This window comes from Topomyia yanbarensis, chromosome 3 (assembly GCF_030247195.1).
Source record: "Topomyia yanbarensis strain Yona2022 chromosome 3, ASM3024719v1, whole genome shotgun sequence".
Taxonomy (NCBI): domain Eukaryota; kingdom Metazoa; phylum Arthropoda; class Insecta; order Diptera; family Culicidae; genus Topomyia; species Topomyia yanbarensis.
Genome location: NC_080672.1, coordinates 357,685,461 through 357,708,026, shown reverse-complemented (window position 1 = coordinate 357,708,026; position 22,566 = coordinate 357,685,461). Strand labels below are relative to the sequence as shown.

The 22,566-nt window shown below is 39.4% G+C and overlaps 2 protein-coding genes across 2 annotated transcripts in view; one reads left to right on the top strand and one right to left on the bottom strand.

The window, feature by feature from the left end:
• LOC131688718 (uncharacterized) overlaps window positions 1-22,566 on the top strand; it is a 215,915-nt gene that overhangs the window by 40,113 nt on the left and 153,236 nt on the right. The window lies entirely within an intron of this gene.
• LOC131688201 (uncharacterized) lies at window positions 14,129-14,682 on the bottom strand. Its single transcript, XM_058972373.1, has 2 exons — window positions 14,563-14,682; window positions 14,129-14,476 (listed from the first exon to the last, which is right to left on the bottom strand). Exons 1-2 carry the CDS (start codon window positions 14,680-14,682, stop codon window positions 14,129-14,131), a joined length of 468 nt encoding a protein of 155 aa, XP_058828356.1.

The following is a 22,566-nucleotide window of genomic DNA, read 5'->3' as shown; positions in this document are numbered from 1 at the left end:
CATGATTACGGGCTTGCTTCTTAGCGGTGCAGATAAGGCATTTATGCGCCTTAGTGCAGCCCCGCTCCTTATGCACCTATCCACTGAAGGCGGCTGGGGTATGCTAATTGGGCATACTGACCAGCCGACCTTCAGTTTACCTATCACGGTAACCTTTTTGACATCTGCTTTCAGTAGCCTGAGGTAGGTTACTTGGGTGCCGGAGGGTCCCCCTCTCAAGCGCACAGAGGCCTACTCGATTGTTACGTCACATTGCTCCTTGACGGCTGCGACGACATCGTCTGCGGTCGTGAACTCGTCCAGTTGCTTACACTGGAGAGACATTTCCGCTCCTAACGACCTCACCTGGGCGCCTTCACCAAGGACCTCTTGGGCCAGGGCCTGTCCTTGGTCTTCTTCGCGGGCCGCGGTGCATCCGATATCGGCTTCTGCCCCGGTTGCGCCGAGTTGCTGGCACCTTCTCTCTCCCGGCGGGGTCATTTTCGCTCCGGTTTACCTCGACCAAACGGCGTTTGGCCGTGACGGTTACACGCCGTGTGATGTTGGTTTTTGCACCCTCGCCTGGTAACTTCCTAGGGTGCTTCGCGTTCGACGTAGTCTTGTGCTTGCCCTTGCCCTTCGAGGGGAACTCAGTCGCCGCTTCGAGCGACTTGGCTGCTCCATAGAAGGGGAAGGGAAAGGCCCCTATCTGGGTACCTATGTCGGCCTTCTCCCTCTTGGAGGCCACTGTCGGACTTTTCTCCACACTCCACCCTCTTGGCGTAAGCCTGCTGTTCCTGTCTTGTGACACGAGCAGCCTTCCGGAGCACCAGCAAGCTCTATTTCAGCTCCTTGCTGATATTTTGCTTCGCGTTAGTGAACTCGATTATAGTATCGAGCTGCTCCACCACTTTACGCATCGCGGATAGTGGCCCGTCCAGCGCGTTGGTAGGGCTATTTTCTACCACTGCTGGGGGGTCACTGGTGCTGTCGGATACAGCCCTCGTCGCTCCACTACTCTCCCCACTGGGGGGAGACCTCGTCAAACCACCTTTAGCAAAGGGGTTCGGCACCTACGTTTTTTGGTTTTTGTTATTTTTCACGTCGTTCATTGATCCCACGATGATGATGGGAAGAGCGAAAGAGACAACTAGTACCATGAAACTATGTTAACCATGTTTGCAAATGGAGCTCGAAAGTACAAGCGATTTTGTGTACGAAAAAAATGTGTTCGAGATTGTACATAAAAGTGTGCTGGAAACGAGCACAACACAAAAGAAAGCATAGTGTTTGAACGGACATGCTCAGTCGCGTGTTGGACGGCACTGGGTAGCATACCCTTACAGCCAGTGTTGCGGACTTCTAACTCAGCTACGCTGGCTGTGAAAATACACAGCACAGTTCAACAAGCAACTGAGCTTGTCCGGCCAAATCCGTTCTTTAAATAGTCGATGATGATGTCATTCTTAGAAGCGTGGCGCGCTAGGTACACAAATCTGTCGTGCCGGACTTGGGAAGCGCTGTCTTCTGTGTGTGTGAATGCGCGATATTTTGACTATGTTATACATTATTTAAATTTTTAATGCCATGATATCAAAAATCTTTGGGTTTATCGATAATATCTATTCTTAGAAGTATTTCGAGGCGATATGCGCAAAAAATTGAAAATTTATCGTGAGATGACTGAAATACAGTTCGTTTAAAATTAAACCACTTTTCGTTACATACCATTTTTGTAGAGTTTGCAACGTGCACCCCCATATCGAAATCAAAGACGTAGTCCTACGTCAAAATTTGTTTCACTGTTGCTCCCTCTTCCCTAATTTTTTTGAATATGAATCCAAAGTTCATCTTTATTTGTTCTTTTGATCTAGGTGTTCAAATCAAACATTACATATCTAATAAATTTAATTGACTATGTACTGGAAGGAAACTTTGTTAAAAAAAAACAAATGAAAGAAACACCAAAATTGTCCGTACAGATTTCGTTCAAATCCAATACACTGAAATAAGCATCTAGCGATTTTTTAGTTGATTATTGGTATTAATTGTACGCTCCCGAATGTTTTGTTAGAAATAGTCCTACAAATTCTCCCCATTGTCCCACATATACTCAAATTGGTTTAATTTCGGAGACTGGAAAAGATGAGGAAGCGTCATCTTAGCGTTGTAGAGCAACGATTCCTTTACCACCATCCTTCAGATCGTTATCATGGACAAAATGTAAACTTCCCGCATAGCCCATTTTTTCGCGCAAGCCTTAAAATACGACTTCAAAAATGTACAAATGATACATTGAATGCTAAATGAGAGCAAGTTTCCAACTCCCGGAAATCCAAATACACCCCAAACTATTACATTACATCCAACATGATTGACAGTCGATCCTAAATTTTGCAATTCTAAATCAGCAATGAACTTTTTCCATGAAATGATTCTACCAACAGATCCAAAGACACCACATTTCTCGTCTACTTTTTGGAATGGACATATGTACAAAAGAGAGCCTCTCTTTGTTTACTTTCTCTTTTGATTATCACGGCTTTACCGTTAATCTTTCCAATAATGTTCCAGCACATATTGGAAGAGCATGATTTCGACTAGCATATTATGCAAAGAGTTAAGCAGCAAACGCAAATGCGACCGTTTTATTGGCGGAAGATAAAGTAAACAAAGAAAGGCTCTCATTTGCACATAGGACCTTTTCAATAAGTTTGCTTGATTTAATCTTGTCAGTAGAAATCAGAGTTTCGTAGAACTATGCAAGCCCCACACCGTACTGTTGAGCATACTCGAGGCGTTTTTGGTATTTTTATGCGCAATTATAAGCATCCTCGAGGTAACCAATTTCGAGAAAATAATTGCGTATGATTTGGTGACAGACCGTCACAATTTTAAATTTGAACAAGTTATTTGAAGTTTGATCAATTTAAAATTTGAACAGGTTTGCTTTTTTTAAATCAGGCTCAATTTTTCATTCAGTGTACAGGTTTCAATTAAGGACATTATACATGCGTGCCACAACATAGCTTCTACGCCGCACACACCCCTCTCCCCTGCCTCAACCATATATCTGACATGAGCAAATATAAAAATATGTTTTTCAATACACAAACCTTGCCGGTGTACCACGAAACTGCCACTTGAGGAAGCTAGAACATTTTCCGATGCAATCATCCCGAGTTTTTGACGGAATTCCATCTGTAGCTCTTATTTTGTGCGAAAATATCACCCCTCTTCACTTGGGGTTTCTTTTCGAAACGCTTTTATTTTTCTTCTTCTCATTTTCAGAACACTTTTTCAAATGCACTTTAATCACACACCACTGAAAATTCACCCGCGAAACTTTAATCGTTTACTAACTAAACTTCAAATTTTCTGCCAATGTGCAGATGACCGAAGGAAAATGTCCGAAAACTCTTATTTGTGCGTTTGAATTTTCACTTCGAATTCCATTTTTTCTCAATGTAAACAAGCGCGTCGGTGCCTAGCAACAAGCGTGCGTTGCTGGCTTCCACATATCTTCACCTTAACTACCAAATTTCGTTCTAAAACACTCCTCAAGCATGTGTTTTTTGATCATTGCGGTCGATTAATAATATTGGGGTTAGGAAGACATTGACATTTTCAATTTCGGATTTGTCGTTTTTCGGTTTAACCATGATTTTGTTTGTCGACAAACCTCAAACCCTCGCCATCAAAAATTTGAAAAGGTTCGGGCTCCCACCATGGTTGACGAAATGGTTTCATTCGTACCTCTCAAATCGAACAGCATCTGCCAAGTTAAATGGCTCACATTCAAGAACTTTTGGCAATTCATCCGTTGCCCTTGAATACCGCAAGGTGGTCAATAAACGTGAGAAATTAAGCGTTAAATTTTATTTTGTATGGCTAACAAGTATTCTGAAACAAAGCATATTTAATGTGTCATTCACTTTGGAACAGCAACCCTTGGTATCTTGCAGGATAATTAAATAGATCAAATTTGTTGGGCGGCAGTGGTGTTAATCTCGCTTTAGAGGCAGTGGTACGATCACTGTTGCCAATGCAACAATCATGTGTTCTTCCTGGGACGTCATCATAAGCCAATGCACCGTGGTCGGAAACGCCAGAAACGTGAACTTAATTCACTAGAGGCCAAACCATCGAATTACTAGGTATCATTGGAGGAATTGTTCGTATGATTATTCCCCACAATCTGATAACAGTTGAAATTAGGCATGGCTTACTATGATCGAACTAAAAAAAAAACTTTTCATACTGACGAGGTAGAAAGTTGGTGTCTTCAACAAAGTTTTATAAATGCTTATAGTGAAGAATTTTTTTGAAGAACTTGAGCTTGTAGGAATAAAGGTTATCGATTTATAAGGCGTTTTCTGTGGCAACACCCTTAAATCTAGCTTTTGTTAATATAACTTTATTTTTCATTGTGACTTTAAGGATTACTGATATTGACACGAGACAGTAGGCCGTGGCTGAAGCAAATTGTGAAAAGTTTTGACACATAATTTTCGTCAGCAAAAAATCTAAGATTTTAGTTTATTTTAGTTGTTAGGTTTTACTAAGTGAAATACTACAAAACCTGCAAAAACTGACGTTAAACGTATGTTTATTGCACCACTTTCAGTAGGGGAGACTGAGGAGACTTGATCTCCTTTTTTATTTTTCAGTCCAACTCCGTGGAATGATAAAAAACTATGTATTTTTTGTAGTTTTATATTGTTTCTAGGGATGACTAATAATCATAAAAAAATTACATGGAAATATTATACTGGACATGAGCTATTTGCATTTCTGGAAAACAACAAAAAAAAATGGAAAATTCTTAGATTAGTGGAGACTCGATCCCTAATTTGGGGACACTTGATTCCTTTATGAAAACGTGTTTAAAAGAGCATGTAGGGTAATAAGCCTATTTTTGCCCTGTTTCTACTATCATCCTACCCATCTGAAGCCTTTGGTTAGAGCAGCGTCTGCCATCTTTGCTCAACGCATTGACTCAAATGGTATTGCGATAATGGGGGTACTCGATTAGAGATTTTGCTGCGCTCAAACAGAAGATTTTCACCATTCTCAAGACAATTTTGTTATTATATTGGCTCTTTATAAGAGGCGAATGACCTTAACGTTAACACCTCTATAATCGAAATAAAAAAAATGGACCTTAATAACAAATCAAAGAAGCTGAAATAATAAAATTATTATTGTAATAATGTGGTACCCTTCTAATAGGGCAAAAACGGGTACATTACCCCATTCAATTTTATAAATGGATTGTAGTATTGATTAAATTATTATGATTAGATATTGTTATTTTTGTTACTACATATTACGCATCTCTCACCTGATTTTTTCACGAATTCCCCAAATCTCCGTGCAATTATTTGAAAGCTGTCTTTATTATGGTTGAGGAACGTCAAGTGTGGGATGAATGGTTGCTACGTATACTGTAGTAAACAATTACAGTTATGTTTCTTTACGATGAAGCATTCATTTTTGACATTTTTTTTATGACAACAATGACTTCAATTGTTCTGGTGTGAATTTGGTTATTTTCAGTGATGTGTATGAAGTATGGCGAAGGGGATCAAATCTCCACGAATTTAAAGGGTGAACCCATAGCATCTATTTCAGCAAACTTTAGTAAAAATATAGTTGAACAAAAGAATCAGCTCAATCATAACGTATTCATATAATTGACATTCTCCTGTAATTCTGTATGCAAAAGTAGAGTATGTAGTAGGTGATTTTATCAATTTTATAAAAGTTTGAAAATTTGAAAAATAAATCTTCTTCAGTTCTTCTGAGACTTTTTTTTTTAAATCGGTAAAAATTCGGTTACACAAAAGTCCAATTTCTTTTTCTGTGTTAATTAAATTTATGTTTAGATAAAACTACGCAACTTTATAGTATATTCGATTAATGTATTCTGATCCGCCTTTGAGTTACAATGATGGGATCAAGTCTCCCCGGGGATCAAGTCTCCTCAGTCTCCCCTATGTTAGTTCCGATGTTAAGTGAAGTAATGCAAAAGTGCTTACTATTTAATTTGTCCAGAAATTGTACAAATATCAAACAAATTGGCGTTGGTGGTGTTACTACATTCTCTTGGATTCAATTATTGTGACCACTGTATGGAGCTTGAAATCGGAAAATAAGGAATTGCAAAATTTTGGAGTTTGTGACTGTGCAATCTTTCAGTCTGAGCACAAAAGCTCTCTTTACTAAAAAAATAGACTATGGTGATTATCGGGTGAGAGATTTCCTATTATTATCTTATTGTTTCACTCAAACACGGGTTATTCTACAGTTTGCGCGTAAAACGTTTGTTTTGCGCTTGGTGCAATTGCCATTTTTCGCATATAATTTCTAACTATTTTCATTAGATGATTAAATGAGTGAAAATATTTTGCGTGCTTGTTTAGGCTTTTTAGTCTTTATGTTTAGTCAATTTTCTCTATCATTTCATCAATTTACTCTATTAATATTTCAGAGAGCGAGTAAAGGCGCTATAACCTGGCTCGTTAGCCATGACAGGGCTAAATACCTCTGTCCCATCCCAGGAACCAAAGGAGTGACATTAACCCTCTTAGCAAGGTCACTCCCAATGATTTATCAGACCCCCATCAAATTGAAACGGTTGTCTACGGTTGTCCACGTTTCTTCCTTATTCAAGGTTCAAAATAATCCGGTGATTAAATTATTCATTGAATTAATAATTTGATTGCAGTATAATTTTGAATCATCTTTATTTTGTACGCTGCACAGTTTGCCTGGCCGCTTTAATGCTTGTGTCAAATTCAATATATGCCACAAACATTAATAATGACAAGAAAAATTGTGGACGAACGTCTGCAATTTTCCAGGATCCCTACATGTATTGGCTGTGTATGTGTAGACTAGACTAGACTTGATAACTTTTTTCATTGTTACTTTTTGTGCAAACTATGTTCAAGACAAATGTGTAGGTATCAAAATTACATAATATTGTCGAAGATTGTATGTAAAAATACTCATTCGTTTCAAAGTTATTGAAGATTTTTATATTTTTTTACACCAATTTCGACTACGTATAAGAAAGAAAGGTGCGAACCAAAATGCACGAACAGGCACTTTTTTCACTGTCTGAACTATACACAATAATGGTAAGAAGCTTTGGTGCGTGGTACTCTAGAACCCTATGAATAGGGTAAGTTTACCTTATTATGTTTTTTGACCTTTTTCCATACAAAAATCAGTAAAAAAATTTTTTGAGTTTTTTTGCCCCAATTTTTGAAACTCTTGGTTTGATATTCAATAACAAGTATTATTTTCACATATATCTGAATATTTCAGATTTTGTAAACGTGGGAGCAAAAATGTGAAGTTTTTAATACCATTGGAGATCCCAAACTGATATATACCGAGATAGACATGTCATAATGAATTTGATGCTTACAAAAGGATGTCATACCATTGATTACTAAATTTTACGGAAAAAATTGAAAAAAAATTGTTTTGCTGATTTTTGTATGGAAAAAGTCATAAAACATGATAAAGTAAGCTTACCCTATTCATAGGGTTCTAGAGTGCCACGCACCAAAGCTTCTAACATTTATTGTGCATAGTTTAGACAGTGAAAAAAGTGCCAGTTCGTGCATTTTGGTTTGCACCTTTCTTTCTTATACGTAGTCGAAGTTGGTGTAAAAAATGTAGAAATCTTCAATAACTTTGAAACGAATGAGTATTTTAACATATAATCTTCGACAATATTATGTAATTTTGGTACCTACATATCTGTCTTGAACATAGTTTGCACAAAAAATCACAATGAAAAAAGTTATATTAAAAAAGCTAGATTTAAGGGGGTTGCCATAGAAAACGCCTTATAAATCGATAACCTTTAGTCCTACAAGCTCAAGTTCTTCAACAAAATTGTTAACTATGAGCATTTCTAAAACTTTATCGAAGACTCCAACTTTATACCTCGTCAGTATAAAAAGTTATTTTTTTTTAGTTCGATCATAGTACGTCATGCCGAAATTAAATTGTTATCAGATTGTGGGGAATATTCATGCGAACAAATCCTACAAAGACACTCTGTGAATATATTCGATGGTTTGGCCTTTAGTGAATTAAGCTCACGTTTTTGGCGTTTCCGACCACTGTGCAATGATAGCGAACGGATTTCTGCATTGGACCGAAGTCCCTTGGGTTGCAGGTTCGAATCCTGCCTCTGGGGCAATTTATTCAACATAATTTCTTTGGTTTAGCTTACCGCTTCGATCTGTTTTCCCCCTTTGGATACCACCACAAAAGTCTTTAAATGAGGTATTGGCTCTTACGCCAAAATTCTACGAAATGAAGTAATTGTTTGAAAGAAGTGTAGCTAAGGGTTAAGGGCACTACATATATAATGTTTTTCTTCGTTCTACGTCTGAAAAAGCAGTTGTTTTTCGATCGCCTCAATACCAAAACGATACTCAACGTATCGAAACTGTCCAACGTAAATTTGTGCGATTAGCACTTCGTCGACTACCGTGGAGAGTCCATCTAAATCTCCCGGCCTACCCTGATCGCTGCAGGGTCATCGATCTCGATCATTTGTCAGTTCGTCGGGATATTTCCAAAACAACTTTTATCGTTGATCTACTTCAATAACCAACAACTTGCTTTACTTTTAAGTCAAATGGTCCTCTATAACGAAGCTTCTATACCAAATATTATCCCATACAAGAGTAAATTCTTGAGACAACGTTTTCACATCACTAACCAAAGTAAGATCAATTAATTATGCAACCGTCTAATTGGATTTGTCAACGATCATTTGTCATTTTCCTTCAAAGTAAATATCGCCGTAAATCCTTTCTATATTCATTATTTCATCAAATATCTACTCCTGTTGAAGTTCTCGCAAAATTAGTTGATTAATGACACACATTATTCAATCGCAGCCCACCCACCTGTACCGAGAATCATTTCTGTACCTCTCATTCATGGCAAATGAATGTGAGCACCAGGTGTCACCAATTATCCACTTGGCACACAACAGCGATGAAAGTAAGCAACTAGCCTATGATTGACAGTCTTCGAAGGAATAGGGAAAAGGGAATATGGAGAGGGTAATAGGCCTATTATGGTAGTAGATTGTGATCCTATTTCGCAACTGTTCGTTTCAAACCAAGCATATGAGATAATGACAACATCTATTTGGTTTAAAAAATTGTGCACAACTTATTTCCAGTTATATCCATAATTGGTTATGCAGATATTTATTCAGAACTATCAGAAAAAATCCAACTTTGGGTTTAAATAAAATTATCTTCTAAATAAGTATTGAAAAAGATTATAGATAAAATAACTTCATTTAAAAGTTGTTCGAAAAATAGTGTGGCCCTCTCCCTTATAGGGTAATAGGCTCATTGCCCTTCCACAGTATTTTAGAATAAAAATATCAGTGTATTAATTTAAATCTAATCCCCAGAAAACCAACAGGATCTGCACCAATCATGAAAGCACCGCCACAAAAAAGCAATATAATATATAGACACCAAACTAAAAATAGATCAATCACTGCCGTTGTTCCACAGCACGAACCTAAGTTGAGCCCATAACGAAATCCGACAAGTCTAAGTACATGTTCAACGAAAATAAATAATAAAACACGAATGATCTCATTCCGGTTCCCACTGCCGGTCGACCCGATAAAGGTGAACCCCTTCCCTGCACGTAGTATGCTCCAACAGGTTGTGTGCTGTCCGTCCGGCACGCAAGTAGGTATGCAGTATTTAGACACTAACTATGCATACTCCCGGATATTACTTGAGAAGCAATGAACTGAAAAGAGGAGCAGTCGGCTGATGATGAGTACACAAAAAAAAATTGTCCGGATCGAGATCCAAATCTGTTCGGTGGTCACGATACGGTTCGAATAGCGCACATGATCCTAACCCGAAAAAAGCCTGAGGGTACCGATTTAGAAACATGCATAAACGTCGACTGGGACGGGCTGGGGAGGTGCTTCGGGAAGAGATGGAATGAGTTAGCTGAAAATGGGAGCACATGTTCCGAGCTGAGCAATCGGTTACGTAATTGCGATAGAATACCACAGCAGGTTGATTTAGGGGGTGTTAAGAGCTATTAAAATATAATTTGGACAAACGATAATCGTTTCATTTCGTTATTGCTTACACGTGTTCGAGTACGATGGGTGGGTGGGTCCGGTTCTAAACTGGTTAAATTAAATGAGTTGTACAATTCTGCAGGTAATTTAAAAGGCGCATCTTCTTATCAAGAATTTCATTAATTATATGAATGTTTTGAGGTCAAGGAACGTGAGTGTTGCTGTATGGCTCTTCAAGGCTGTTTCCGACAAACTAACTCTGTTATTATCACACCATTACAGTGATAACCGAGATTAGTCATATTGTCAAATAAAGCCAACAAAATTTTCCTATCAATTTCAGACGTTGTTGCACACCTATTATTAGTATGAATATTATACCAAACCCTTTATTTTATAATTATGATTGCCATCAAAATAGTGTCTTTTCGGCACTGTAAAGTCTTCACCAATGAGCTAGCTTAAACTAAATAATTGGACACAATTAGCCCGATTCCAAGACAGGTAAAATAATTACATAAATCCATCACGCTCTCATCGGTTTGCTCTTTATCGGCTTCCTGACAACGCCGGGGTCCAGAATGTGTTAGAAGCTGCTGTGAGCCAACGGCAGCCATTTGTAAAGTTATATCATTCTTGTCCATTATTAACTGCGTCCTTGAAACATATTTGTAATCACTGACTCGGATCATGTGTGGCCTTTCGCTGTTTCTGTTCCACACCAGGCTAAAATTTAATTGGTTTTGTTCGGCTACTGTTGAAGATACGACATAAAAAATAATATATTTTTTAATTCTTTGTCGACGAGCTGAACGAATCACATAGGGACAAATGAGATAATTACTAAACTGGGTTCGACGAAATTAGACATGCGCCTGGAAGCGAACTGGAATCACCGGAGTGGTTTTTTTAAAGACGTTTTAAGTAGTTTTGGCGAGTCTAAAAGTCGTACTATAACTTATGGTTCCAAATAATCGTAAATTCAGTGAACAATCAACGTCGATCTTCCAGAACTCAAACTAGTTCTCTGATGTACGTGCTTGATTTCGTTTTAGACGATAGAATAAACTAGTGGTCGTTTTAAAACGTTGAAGTGAAAGTCATCAAACCTTGAACAAGCACGTTTTTTCGGGATTCAGCAGATCAACCACACAAACCAACTTCAATTTACTCTAATCAGCTTTATGAGACACATGATTTATTCAGCTACATCGCGGCTTTTGTACCTATAGTTGGAAAACCCCCTTTTTGATTCTGCATGAGCAAAAGTGAAATCCAATAACGTCTATCCGTTAAATATTTACCGACATCTAACTTGACGAGAACACAGTTTCATTTGCTGCCCTTTCCTTGTGTTCAAAATTAAAGTACTATGCAATATTATGAAACAGGTCTTCACAGATGAAATAAAATATCATCGCATTCAGTGTTCCGGAGTATGCAAGCACTTTAAAACTATGAACATTTTCTCCAGGACGCCATTTGCATGGACTATACTTGCTTTGATAGCTGTGGCGCAGGGGGGAATTCGATGAAAATTGTTGATTTTTGGAAAATACCAAAATTTAATAGAAGTTTCATCAATTATTGAAAATTCAGAAAAAAAAGTAGTTTAACACTCCAGTCTACAAACAAGAAGAACCAATGTGGAACAGCGTTCCAACCTCTATGGAATATTTTGTTGTACAATGTCAAAGAATGTGAACTTCTAAAGTGGGACAAATTTTCGAAAACTTTCTTAACAGTCAAGATCACATAATTTCGAAAGCATCAACTTTGAAAGTTTAACAACTTCAACAAAGTTTTCCAACATAAAACAGCGCATCTTTCTATATACAAATTCTACTGAATAATTCTCCTAGAAGTAATTGTGGAAAATTAACTCTTCAAAAATCACAATATATACGCGAACGGAGGTCTTAGTGGAATGTACGTAATATTTCAAAGGTTTTCTTTCATTTAATTCCACTATGTTTTAACATAGTGAAACATAGTGGAATTAAATCTTAAAAAATGTTAAGTGGCTTGGTGCCTTCAGCAAAGTTGTTGATATTATCATTTCAAACAATTTTGTTGAAAATATAAAGGCTACATGAATTCAGCATATCGAGATATAAACCAATATTTTGGACATTTTTTAAAACCAGTTCTCTTCAATATAGCTTTTTTATAAGCTTCCGAGACTCATACCTTGAAAGCAATGTGAATTCTATTGTTTATAAACCGCAGAAGAGATTATCAAATACAGCAATATCAGAATAACTTGATTAAAAGGTTTTCTTTTACATATAGTCTATTATATTTCGATACTCTGAATATATAAAGTATTCATGTCTACGTAGGACTACGTCTTTGTTTCCGATATAGGGGTGCACGTTGCAAATTCTACAAAAATGGTATGTAACGAAAAGTGGTCCAATTTAAACGCATATAATTCAGCGATCTCACTATAAATTTTCAAATTTTTTGCTCATATCGCCCGAAAAACTTCTAAGAATAGATTCCAATATATAAACCCAAAGATTTTTGATATCATGGCATTAAAAATTTAAATAATGAACAAACTAGTCAAAATATCGCGCATTTACACACAGAAGATAGCGCTTCCCTAGTCCAGCACGACAGATTTGTGTACCTAGCGCACTACGCTGAATGACGTCATCATCGACTATTTAAACGGACGGATTTCGCCGGACCAGCTCAGTTGCCTGTTGAATGGCAGGAGAAGCAGATCACTGCGCTATTTATTTTCACAGCCAGTATAGCTGAGTTAGAAGTCCTGTCGTTGGGATATAGAACCGACTTGGTTCTAGCTTCGCACACTTCCTTATTTAGAATAAAAATGAATTTAAAAAAATTTCTTTTACCCGGAGGATAAACAAGTAAATTCATAAGCCGGAAGTACGACCTATGCAATTTACGGTTTCCTTATCGGGAGCTGAACCTAATTGGAAAGAGAATAGAAAAAATGGGTTAGTCGATAAAGGATACTTCTCTGTTGGTGCTTGTAGACTTCAAAGGACTTCTTTTCGCAACCAATCAACTTTAGTTAACAACTCACTCTGCTTTGAATAAACGACTGATTTATTTTCAAATTCTTAAAACTATATATACAAATTCCTAATCTAACTATTCACCTACCTGCTTAATCCTAGTTATCCACCCTTCTCGCTCACTCCTACCGTGATGTTTTTTATTCCCTTGCGCCGTCCATTCGGTACGGCCGACAAATTATGTTCCTGCCTGCTAGACTGTTTTAGGGTGGGTAAACGATTCAAATCCTAAACCCTTTGCGCTGGTAAACAAATCAATTCTATATCTTTCGGCGCGGGTAAAATTATCTATTTGGTATCGGTCTAGACCGGATACCTTTATGTTGGATTTTCCCACGACCGTCGCTAGATCACTTTTATTATTATTTTTTTCATATACGACCTTCGTGGCGTGTGCTATCCACCACCGCTTGGACAGGGAAACCGCCCAGAACTTGGATTGCCGCCATCCCTGCATTATCCACCACTCAGCTACTGTCATCAAGAGGAAGAGGATACGGCTCTCCTATAATTGCAACTTCGCACTTCGTTTCTGTTGTTGAATACCACAACAGTTGCTGTGCAATGTCACAATGATTGAGATTAAGCTGGGTTATTCCCACCATCATTGGCCTGCCTTCGCCTTTTTGTACTTTGGGCATTTGAAACCTCCCGTCATGTGGTCTTTTCCGTCTGCCGGTTGCAGAGTATGCACCTTGGTTACTTCCTGCAGTCTCTATACCAATGTGTTCCTTTCCTTTGCTTTTTGTACACAATACAGACCTGTCCGGGCCCCTACAGTTCCTCGCTTGATGTCCGAGGTCCAAGAGCCTGAAGCATCGCTCCATCTGCTTGGTAAATCGCGGAGCGATTCTTACCGAGCCCACCGACTATCTGACTTTTATCTTGCCGGTCTGTGCTTGTTGTTGCCTCCACACGATTTGCTATTCCTGATCGTTGCCAGTACATCTAGGTTGCACTGTTCGAGCAGTACCTTTCAGTTATTGAACGATCCCTATCTTGTACTACGACGACTTGTTGCTTCCTGCGACACGGCTCTCACATTCGCTACGCTGTCCAAGGATTTAGTAACGAGCTCACAGTAGGTCAAGCTCTTGACGGACGGATCCTTTGTCAGCTCGAAGATCATCTCACCTTTCTGAGTGCGCCTCGTCTTAGCGACATCCTCACCCAGCTGCTTCAGCTCTGGGTCCTCCCTCACCCGCTTGAGAAGAGCCGCATAGGACGTCTTATCTTTCGCTTCGATGATCAGTGCATCACCCTTGTGCCTCTCCCGAGTCGTACGTTTCTCTTTCTTCTCTTGTTCCTTCTTCTTTTCTCCCTTTTGCTTTTGTTCCTTCTGCTACGTTTGTTGGCTTCCCACGATGTTCTTTGCCAACGTTCTTCTGGTCGCTGGTAATACCCTCCAGCTCGCGCTTCTGATTGTACTGGGTCCTCTTGCTCATTCTTTTCTCCAAGCGAGTGGTGACTCTTCGATGTTACCTCAGGTTCTGCCGTTGCGTGTTGTGCGGTTTCCATCTGAGCTTTTTCGGCTGATTCAGCTCTCATCAAGAGCGCGTTCTGCTCGCGCTCAGCAGCTGTTACGGCCGATTTAACACTTATCACTAGCTGGCTCACTTAAGTGTGCACATTGTCCTTCACGAACTCATAGAGCTCGTCAACCATTTTCCTCACCTCCGTCCAGTACGACCCAAGATGTGCGTCATTCTAGGTGGTGTCGCTACTTGATCTAGGGGTAAACACTCGATTCGGTAACCCCGTCTCCCGTCGGTTTGCTTGAGACTCGTTGTATGCAGTGGTGCAAATTTTCATTTTCAAATGCCAACTTTCAGCTCAATCAAACCCAACCATGATTCAAATTCAAAGCCTCCCTTAATCATTCACTTTCAAGTTGGCGGGATTTTCATAACCGAAGCGTACTTCTTCATTTCAAATTGATGCTTTTTCATTCACCAACCAAAGTTGTCATCTGCTCTGTAGAGGCCAGTTTAGGTTAAATGTTGACTTATTTTGCGTTCTCAAGCTTACATGAACAGCAAGAAGTATGTTCAGAGTAGTTTTGCTTGAAAAACCTAGTCAATATCCCAGTACAGAGATATTCACAAGGTAAATGAAATCGAAAATGATTGGAAAATGATTGAACAGCTCGGCTGTTTGAATGAATGATGTAAACGAATAACTGCGAATTGAACATAGTAGGGCATGATTTGAGATTTGTTCTTCCTTCAAGTTCAAAACAACCTGGTGAAAATTTGCAGCTCTGGTTGTATGTAGTCGCCTATTCTGATCCATTGGTTATCTATGCTAACAGCTCAATCGAAGGTTCTACACGATACCACCGAGTCTGATGACGAGCTTCGAACGCATGAGAAGGCCTGTCAAGGTTTTACCGGGACGGAGGCAGGCGCACCGTTCGCCCCCTCGCCGTTTCAAGACAGTGTCACCCTTCCTTACTCAGGAGAAGAACAATCCAAAGTCGCAGTCCAAAACGAGGTCCGTGTCATTACAACGTTGACGTACCTACTAGCACAAATGCATTTCTATGCGCCATCTCGTACTCTTCGCCCAAGAGTGATGCTTGTTCCTGAAATGAGACCAACTGACTATGCTGCCAACAGTCCTGTCATCGCAATGGTTCGGAGGTTCAACGAGTTCTCCGAATTATTTGATTTTAACCTCACCGCATCTGTATTTAGAAGACGAATTGAACCATTAAATGTTAGATGAATAATTTTTTTACAAATGCAAAAATACCAAGACCAGTATGTAGGGTGACCATACGTCCTGGTTTCCCAGGACATGTCCTGGTTTTGCATTGACTGTCCTGGTGTCCTGGGAAGTAGAGAAAAATGCTTGATTTGTCCCGGTTTTTATCCTGTAAGCCTAATATATTTCTATATTTATTCAGTCTTCGCTTTTCACTATGCTCCAGATCACAGTTACGTTACGACCGACCGCAACCATAACTGCAACGTATACTCATCCTCAATCGGAATGCGACAAACAAAACTTAATACAGTCGAATCTCCCAATTGTACTTTCCGATGTTTAGGTAGGTAGGTAGAAATTCAGTTTGCTTCTGAAACCGAACATGTCCGAACCTGAATGCGCTGTGTCGGGAGAACGAATGACGAGGGAAACGAACCAAACATTTCATTCATCGTGACAGGCATCAATTGAATTTTGTTTTCTTTCAAGTTCACGCAGTGATGTCCATTTTTTCAAGCTAGGGCTCAAATTGATATTATTTACACCAAGCTATCCGCCAGTTTTCATATAACAATCAATTAAACGGAGAAAATTTTGGTAACAACGGAACGGTTTTGCAGCTCTCAAATCGAGAGATAATGGCTGTCATTGGAGATTTCCAGCCATAGCGCAGGGAAGCTGCTTAGGATAGCTGATGTTTCTGATTTACGTCAATGTCGTGTTTTTAGTACTGAAAACTCCTCGGTGGTCCTGCACAGACCATCTCAGCATGAAACGTTTGCTGATGGTGGTGTAGCAAAAACTGCCTTGGTGTAAATCAGAAAAAGTTCTTGGTGATCGAATCCCGACGAGACTTTCTGGCAGAGCTCTTCCTCCCCGACTCCCAGAACCTTTTTACAATCGAAGCTCTGCATGCCTGACCCAGAACTTTTTAACTGCCGAAAACATGAAGAAAAGGCAATGCCGATTGAGAGGTAACGGGGGGAAGCGGTACCCTTTCGACTGTCCTGGTTTTTTACTCGCCTGATATGGTCACCCTACCAGTATGCCGTATTCAGGATGTTACTGGCATCGATCCTGATGTGTCAGTTGCCACTTCGGTTGGGCTAGGTTGCTTTTATTGCTAAGATCTTTGATTACTAAAATCTTTGGATCTTTGCAGAAGTCGCACAGACTCGCTACGTTTCTATCGGAATTATAGCTTTTTAGAGGTTTAGCACAGCCCAATGCTGCACAAACCCCACCATATCCTAGCAAGACTCACCAACTCGCAGTAGGTACGGGGGAGAGCCTATGAACTTCTATCACTCTTGTCCCTTAGTGCGTCTTTTCGTTTTTTTTATAGTAAAATTTAAAAAGTTTCAGAATCCTGGCCTGTAGTATATTAGCACTATTAGGGACTGACGACTCACTTTTGTGCCTAACCACTAAAAACTCTTATTACTCTTTTTTCGCCCTTCTTCCTCACGGAACTACATCAACATATCACTCCATGAGAGGCTCGTTATGCTTTCGTTGCACCTGTTTTTTTTTTGTCACAAATTTTCAGCAGCTGTCTTGGAGCCTCACTGGATCTATGAAATGGCTAGATCTTTGAGTCTTAGTAAACCGTTGATTTCATTCATTTGGCTTCTGTTTCCGTTAGATATTCAGTGCCCGACCTTATTACTCAGATAGTCCCCAGCGGTGAACTCATTCTACTCCGACATAGAGTTCGTCGACGGAGGAATTTCTCGCAACACCGACACCCGCGCTTTCTTGAACCATTCAGCTCGCAGCTTTCTCTACTCGAATGTTATTCGGCGGTAAAACTACCCTACTCCATCTGAGCCCAGTCAAAAAGGGCAAGTTGCTGGCTAACGGGGGGCTATTTGCCAACTCGGATGCGCTAATTGCACTTGAATTTGCCAGCAGTTTTTAGACATTTACGTAGGCTAACTGAAAACCTGGTAAAGTCTCCCCATGTCCCCTATCCTAATCCGTTCACAAACGGAGGAGATATTAAACATTTTATAATGTAATTTGTCACTTGTAAAATGACAATAATTGTTCCGCAATGAATTCAAAACTATGAGAAAATCTGCCTTAACCCTCAAAAAGCCAAGGGGCCTTAGAGGCTCAGCACGTTGCAATTTTTTTTTTTTTCCATACGTTTATTTGACACGGCATTTGCAAAAGCTTTTTACGCCAGTTTCTTTTTTTTTACATAGCACGTTACAAAATTCCTTAAGACTAATTTTAACTAAACTAGTACTTTGTCTAAAACTAACACTGAAATCACTTTATTGTTTGCTTTTTTCCTTACATTGTTGTATTTCATACTGATCTAGTATTTTCGGGTGTATTTATTTACTTTTTTTCTGTTATTGTCTAAATTTAAAAACTAAATATTCTAGGACACTTTAATTGGTGAATGATTAGCCTTGGATGAGAGTATGAGGAGACGAATTTAATTAAATTTTGACAGACGCTGTTTTTAGAAAATGATAGATAAGTTCCATGTATAGAGGATCGCGATATGCCAGGATGTCTCTAACAGGAACATGGATTGGTCTTCCTCGGACTTGTAAAGAATCTACTAATTGTGATCTGGCTTCACGATATTCAGTGCAGGACCAAACAACATGCTCAATGTCATGGTAACCTTCTCCACAAGCACAATGATTACCCTCAGCGAGCCCAATACGACGGAGATGCGCATCTAAAGTATAATGATTGGACATGAGCCTAGACATCACACGGATGAAGTCCCGACTTACATCCAATCCTTTGAACCATGCCTTCGTTGATACTTTAGGGATAATTGAGTGTAGCCATCGTCCCATATCTCCATTGTCCCAAGATGTTTGCCAACTAGCAAGTGTCCTCTGTCGAGAAGCGCTATAAAATTCATTGTAAGCGATGGGTCTTTCATATATTTCACCATCTAGTGCACCAATCTTGGCTAAATTATCAGCTTTCTCATTGCCCGCAATAGAGCAATGGGCGGGGAGCCACACTAGGGTAAATTTATAACATTTTCTTGTCAGGTTACTCAGAGATTCTCGTATCTTCCCCAAAAAGAATGGATCGTGATTATCAATCCTCTTTGAGCGTAGAGCTGCAATTGTGCTGAGACTATCAGTGAGGATAAAGTAATGGTTCGGGGGTAAAGTATTAATTATTTGAAAACTATAGTGAACTGCTGCTAGTTCCGCTATATAAACAGAGGCGGGTTCTGCAAGTTTGAGAGAAATTGAAAAATTATTGTTGAAAATACCGAAACCAGTGGCCTCACTGATTCGTGACCCATCAGTGTAAAACATTTTAAGGCAGTCTATGTGTTGATATTTACTTGTGAATATTTTAGGGATCTCCCGCGAGCGTAGATGATCCGGAATTCCACGAATCTCTGCTTGCATGGACGTGTCGAAGAATAAAGTGGATTCAGGAATATCTAGTATATTGACGTATGTGGGAACATACCTAGCAGGCGTTATTTCTTGTGACATGTGATTGAAATACACTGTCATGAATCTGGTTTGGGGTTGAAGCTCGACAAGTCTTTCAAAATTTTCAATTACCAGTGGGTTCATAACCTCACATCGGATAAGTAAACGAGAAGAGAGATCCCAGAATCGGTCTTTTAAAGGAAGAACTCCCGCTAGTACTTCAAGACTCATCGTATGGGTCGACTGCATGCAACCTAAGGCAATTCGTAAACAGCGATACTGTATCCGTTCCAGTTTAATAATGTGAGTGTTAGCAGCTGAACGGAAACAGATGCACCCATATTCCATTACTGAAAGTATTGTTGTTTGATACAATCTTATCATGTCACTTGGATGAGAACCCCACCATGATCCAGTTATTGTTCGCAGAAAATTTATCCTTTGTTGGCATTTCGTTATTAGATACCTAATGTGGCCTCCCCATGTGCCTTTAGAATCGAACCAAATTCCAAGGTATTTAAAAGTCAGGACTTGGGCTATCGTTCTACCAACCAACTGAAGCTGAAGCTGAGCTGGATCACGCTTCCTTGAAAAAACAACCAACTCTGTTTTCTCCGTAGAGAAATCGATGCCTAACTTCAAAGCCCAACTTGATAAATTATCCAAACTATCTTGCAGTGGTTGTTGTAAATTTAAGGCTTTTGGTCCTGTAACAGAAACCACGCCATCATCTGCAAGTTGTCTTAGAGTGCATGGGCTGACAATACAATTATCAATATCATTCACGTAAAAATTGTAGAGAAGGGGGCTTAAACAAGAACCTTGTGGGAGGCCCATGTAACTTATTCTGAGTGTCGCCAAATCGCCATATGAAAAATGCATGTGCTTTTCTGACAATAAATTGTATAAATAATTATTTAATATTGGTGAAAGACCACATTGATGTAGCTTCTCCGAGAGAACATCAATGGAGACTGAGTCGAATGCTCCTTTTATGTCTAAGAACACAGACGCCATTTGTTCTTTTTTTGCGTAAGCGAGTTGGATTTCTGACGAAAGTAGCGCCAGACAATCATTCGTTCCCTTTCCCCTCCGAAAACCAAACTGGGTATCTGATAGCAAGCCGTTCGCCTCAACCCAATTGTCGAGACGTCGTAGGATAATTTTTTCCAACAATTTCCTGATGCAGGATAGCATTGCAATCGGTCGATACGAGTTATGATCGGAGGCTGGTTTTCCCGGTTTTGGAATAGTGATAACTCTCACTTGTCTCCAGTCGTGCGGGACAATGTTCTGCTCAAGAAGCTTATTGAATAAATTCAACAAGCGTCTTTTTGCTAGGTCAGGCAGATTCTTCACCAAGTTGAATTTAATTCTGTCTAGTCCCGGAGCATTATTGTTGCATGAGAGGAGTGCAATTGAGAATTCCATCATTGTCAAAGGCGAATCTATGAAATCGTTACTTGTGGGAGCATCGCGAGTGATTTTCTGCGCAGGAGCAGAATCGGGACAAATTTTCTTGGCAAAATTAAATATCCAACGATTCGAAAAATCTTCGCTTTCATTAGTCACGTTTCGATTCCTCATTCTTCTGGCTGTGTTCCAAAGAGTACTCATTGATGTTTCTCTTGACAAGCCATTAACGAAGTGTCTCCAATAACTAGATTTTTTGGCACGACGTATACTGTCAAATTTGTTTTGCAAAATGAAATAATTTTCAAAGTTCTCACGTATACCCCCTTTCTGTTTCATAATTTCTTTGTAGGCAACTTGTTTAGCTTCATATGCATCAGAGCACTCTTTGTCCCACCAAGGATTAGGGGGCCGTCTATTTATTGTCATTCTAGGATTGCATTTCGTTTGGGCTTGTTCTGCTGCTTCAATAATTAAACCCGCTAAGAATTCATATTCTTCGGTAGGGGGTAGCTCTTCTGTCGACGCAAGAGAAGTGGAAATTAATGTTTCGTATGTTTTCCAATCGATATTTCGTGTTAAGTCATAAGGAACATTGATTGAATTCGTAAGGCCTAATTCACTGTTAATTGAAACAACGATTGGCAAATGATCGCTACCGTGAGGATCAGGTACAACCTTCCACGTGCAATCTAACCGAAGTGATGTCGAGCACAGAGATAGATCTAATGCACTTGGACGTGCAGGAGGTCTGGGGATGCGTGTTGTTTCGCCAGTATTTAAAACTGTCATATTAAATTCGTCACAAACATTGTATATCAAAGAGGATCGATTATCATTGTAGAGGGAACCCCACAATACACCGTGCGAGTTGAAGTCTCCCAGTATCAGACGCGGAGCAGCCATGGATTCCACTACCTCAAAAATTTGACGTTGTCCAATTTGAACTTTGGGAGGTATATATATAGAAGCGATAGACATGTCTTTGCCTTTAATGTTCGTTTGGACAGCTACAGCCTCAATGCCCGCAAACAAGGGGATGTTAATTCTATAGAAAGAATAGCACTTTTTAATTCCTAGAAGCACTCCTCCATACGGGGTGTCTCGGTCTAGGCGAATAATGTTGAAATCATTTAAGTTGAAATTAATGTTTGAGGTAAGCCATGTTTCACATAGAGCAAAAGCATCGCATTTTAAATTATGCAGTAAAATTTTTAAGGAATCAATTTTAGGTGTGATACTTCTGCAATTCCACTGTAAAACAGTGATGGAATCTTTCATTGGAGGAGGTGAATTACCCATTGAAAGATACAATCGCTGCAAGGATGGGCCATTGAGCAATCAGCTGCTCTAAAAATGTTCTAATTGTTGGGAGGAAAGCTGAAAGTATACTCTTTAGTGGTTCAGAAATATTGAATGCTTTAAAAATCCAATCAACAATTTCAGAAAATTTCAATAGTCCTACCCCCGGCTGAGGCTCAGAGGAAGTCGAAATTTTATTATTTCCAGTAATGGTGTTCTGTTTGGATTGTACGTTCCCAAAACCGGGTGGAATTGATTTCGGTTTTGAATCGGAATTTTTCGGTTTTGGGCGCAGTTTATCTATTGGTGGAGAAATTTTAAGGCCCTTTCTTGGCAGCTTGGGAAAAGAAGACTGTTTTCTTTTTCTGGAATTTCCGGGTAAAACAAATGATGTACCTTCGCACGCTCCGTCAGAGTCAGACTGTTCCGAAAATAGAGATGTGTAAGTGTTTTCTAAGAAGATGGGTTTAGGGGTAGCATTTTTCAACATTTCTGCATAGGAGCGCTTAGACCTCTCCTTCAAGGATCGTTTAATTTTATCCTCACGCAATTTATAAATGGGGCATGCAGGGAGCTC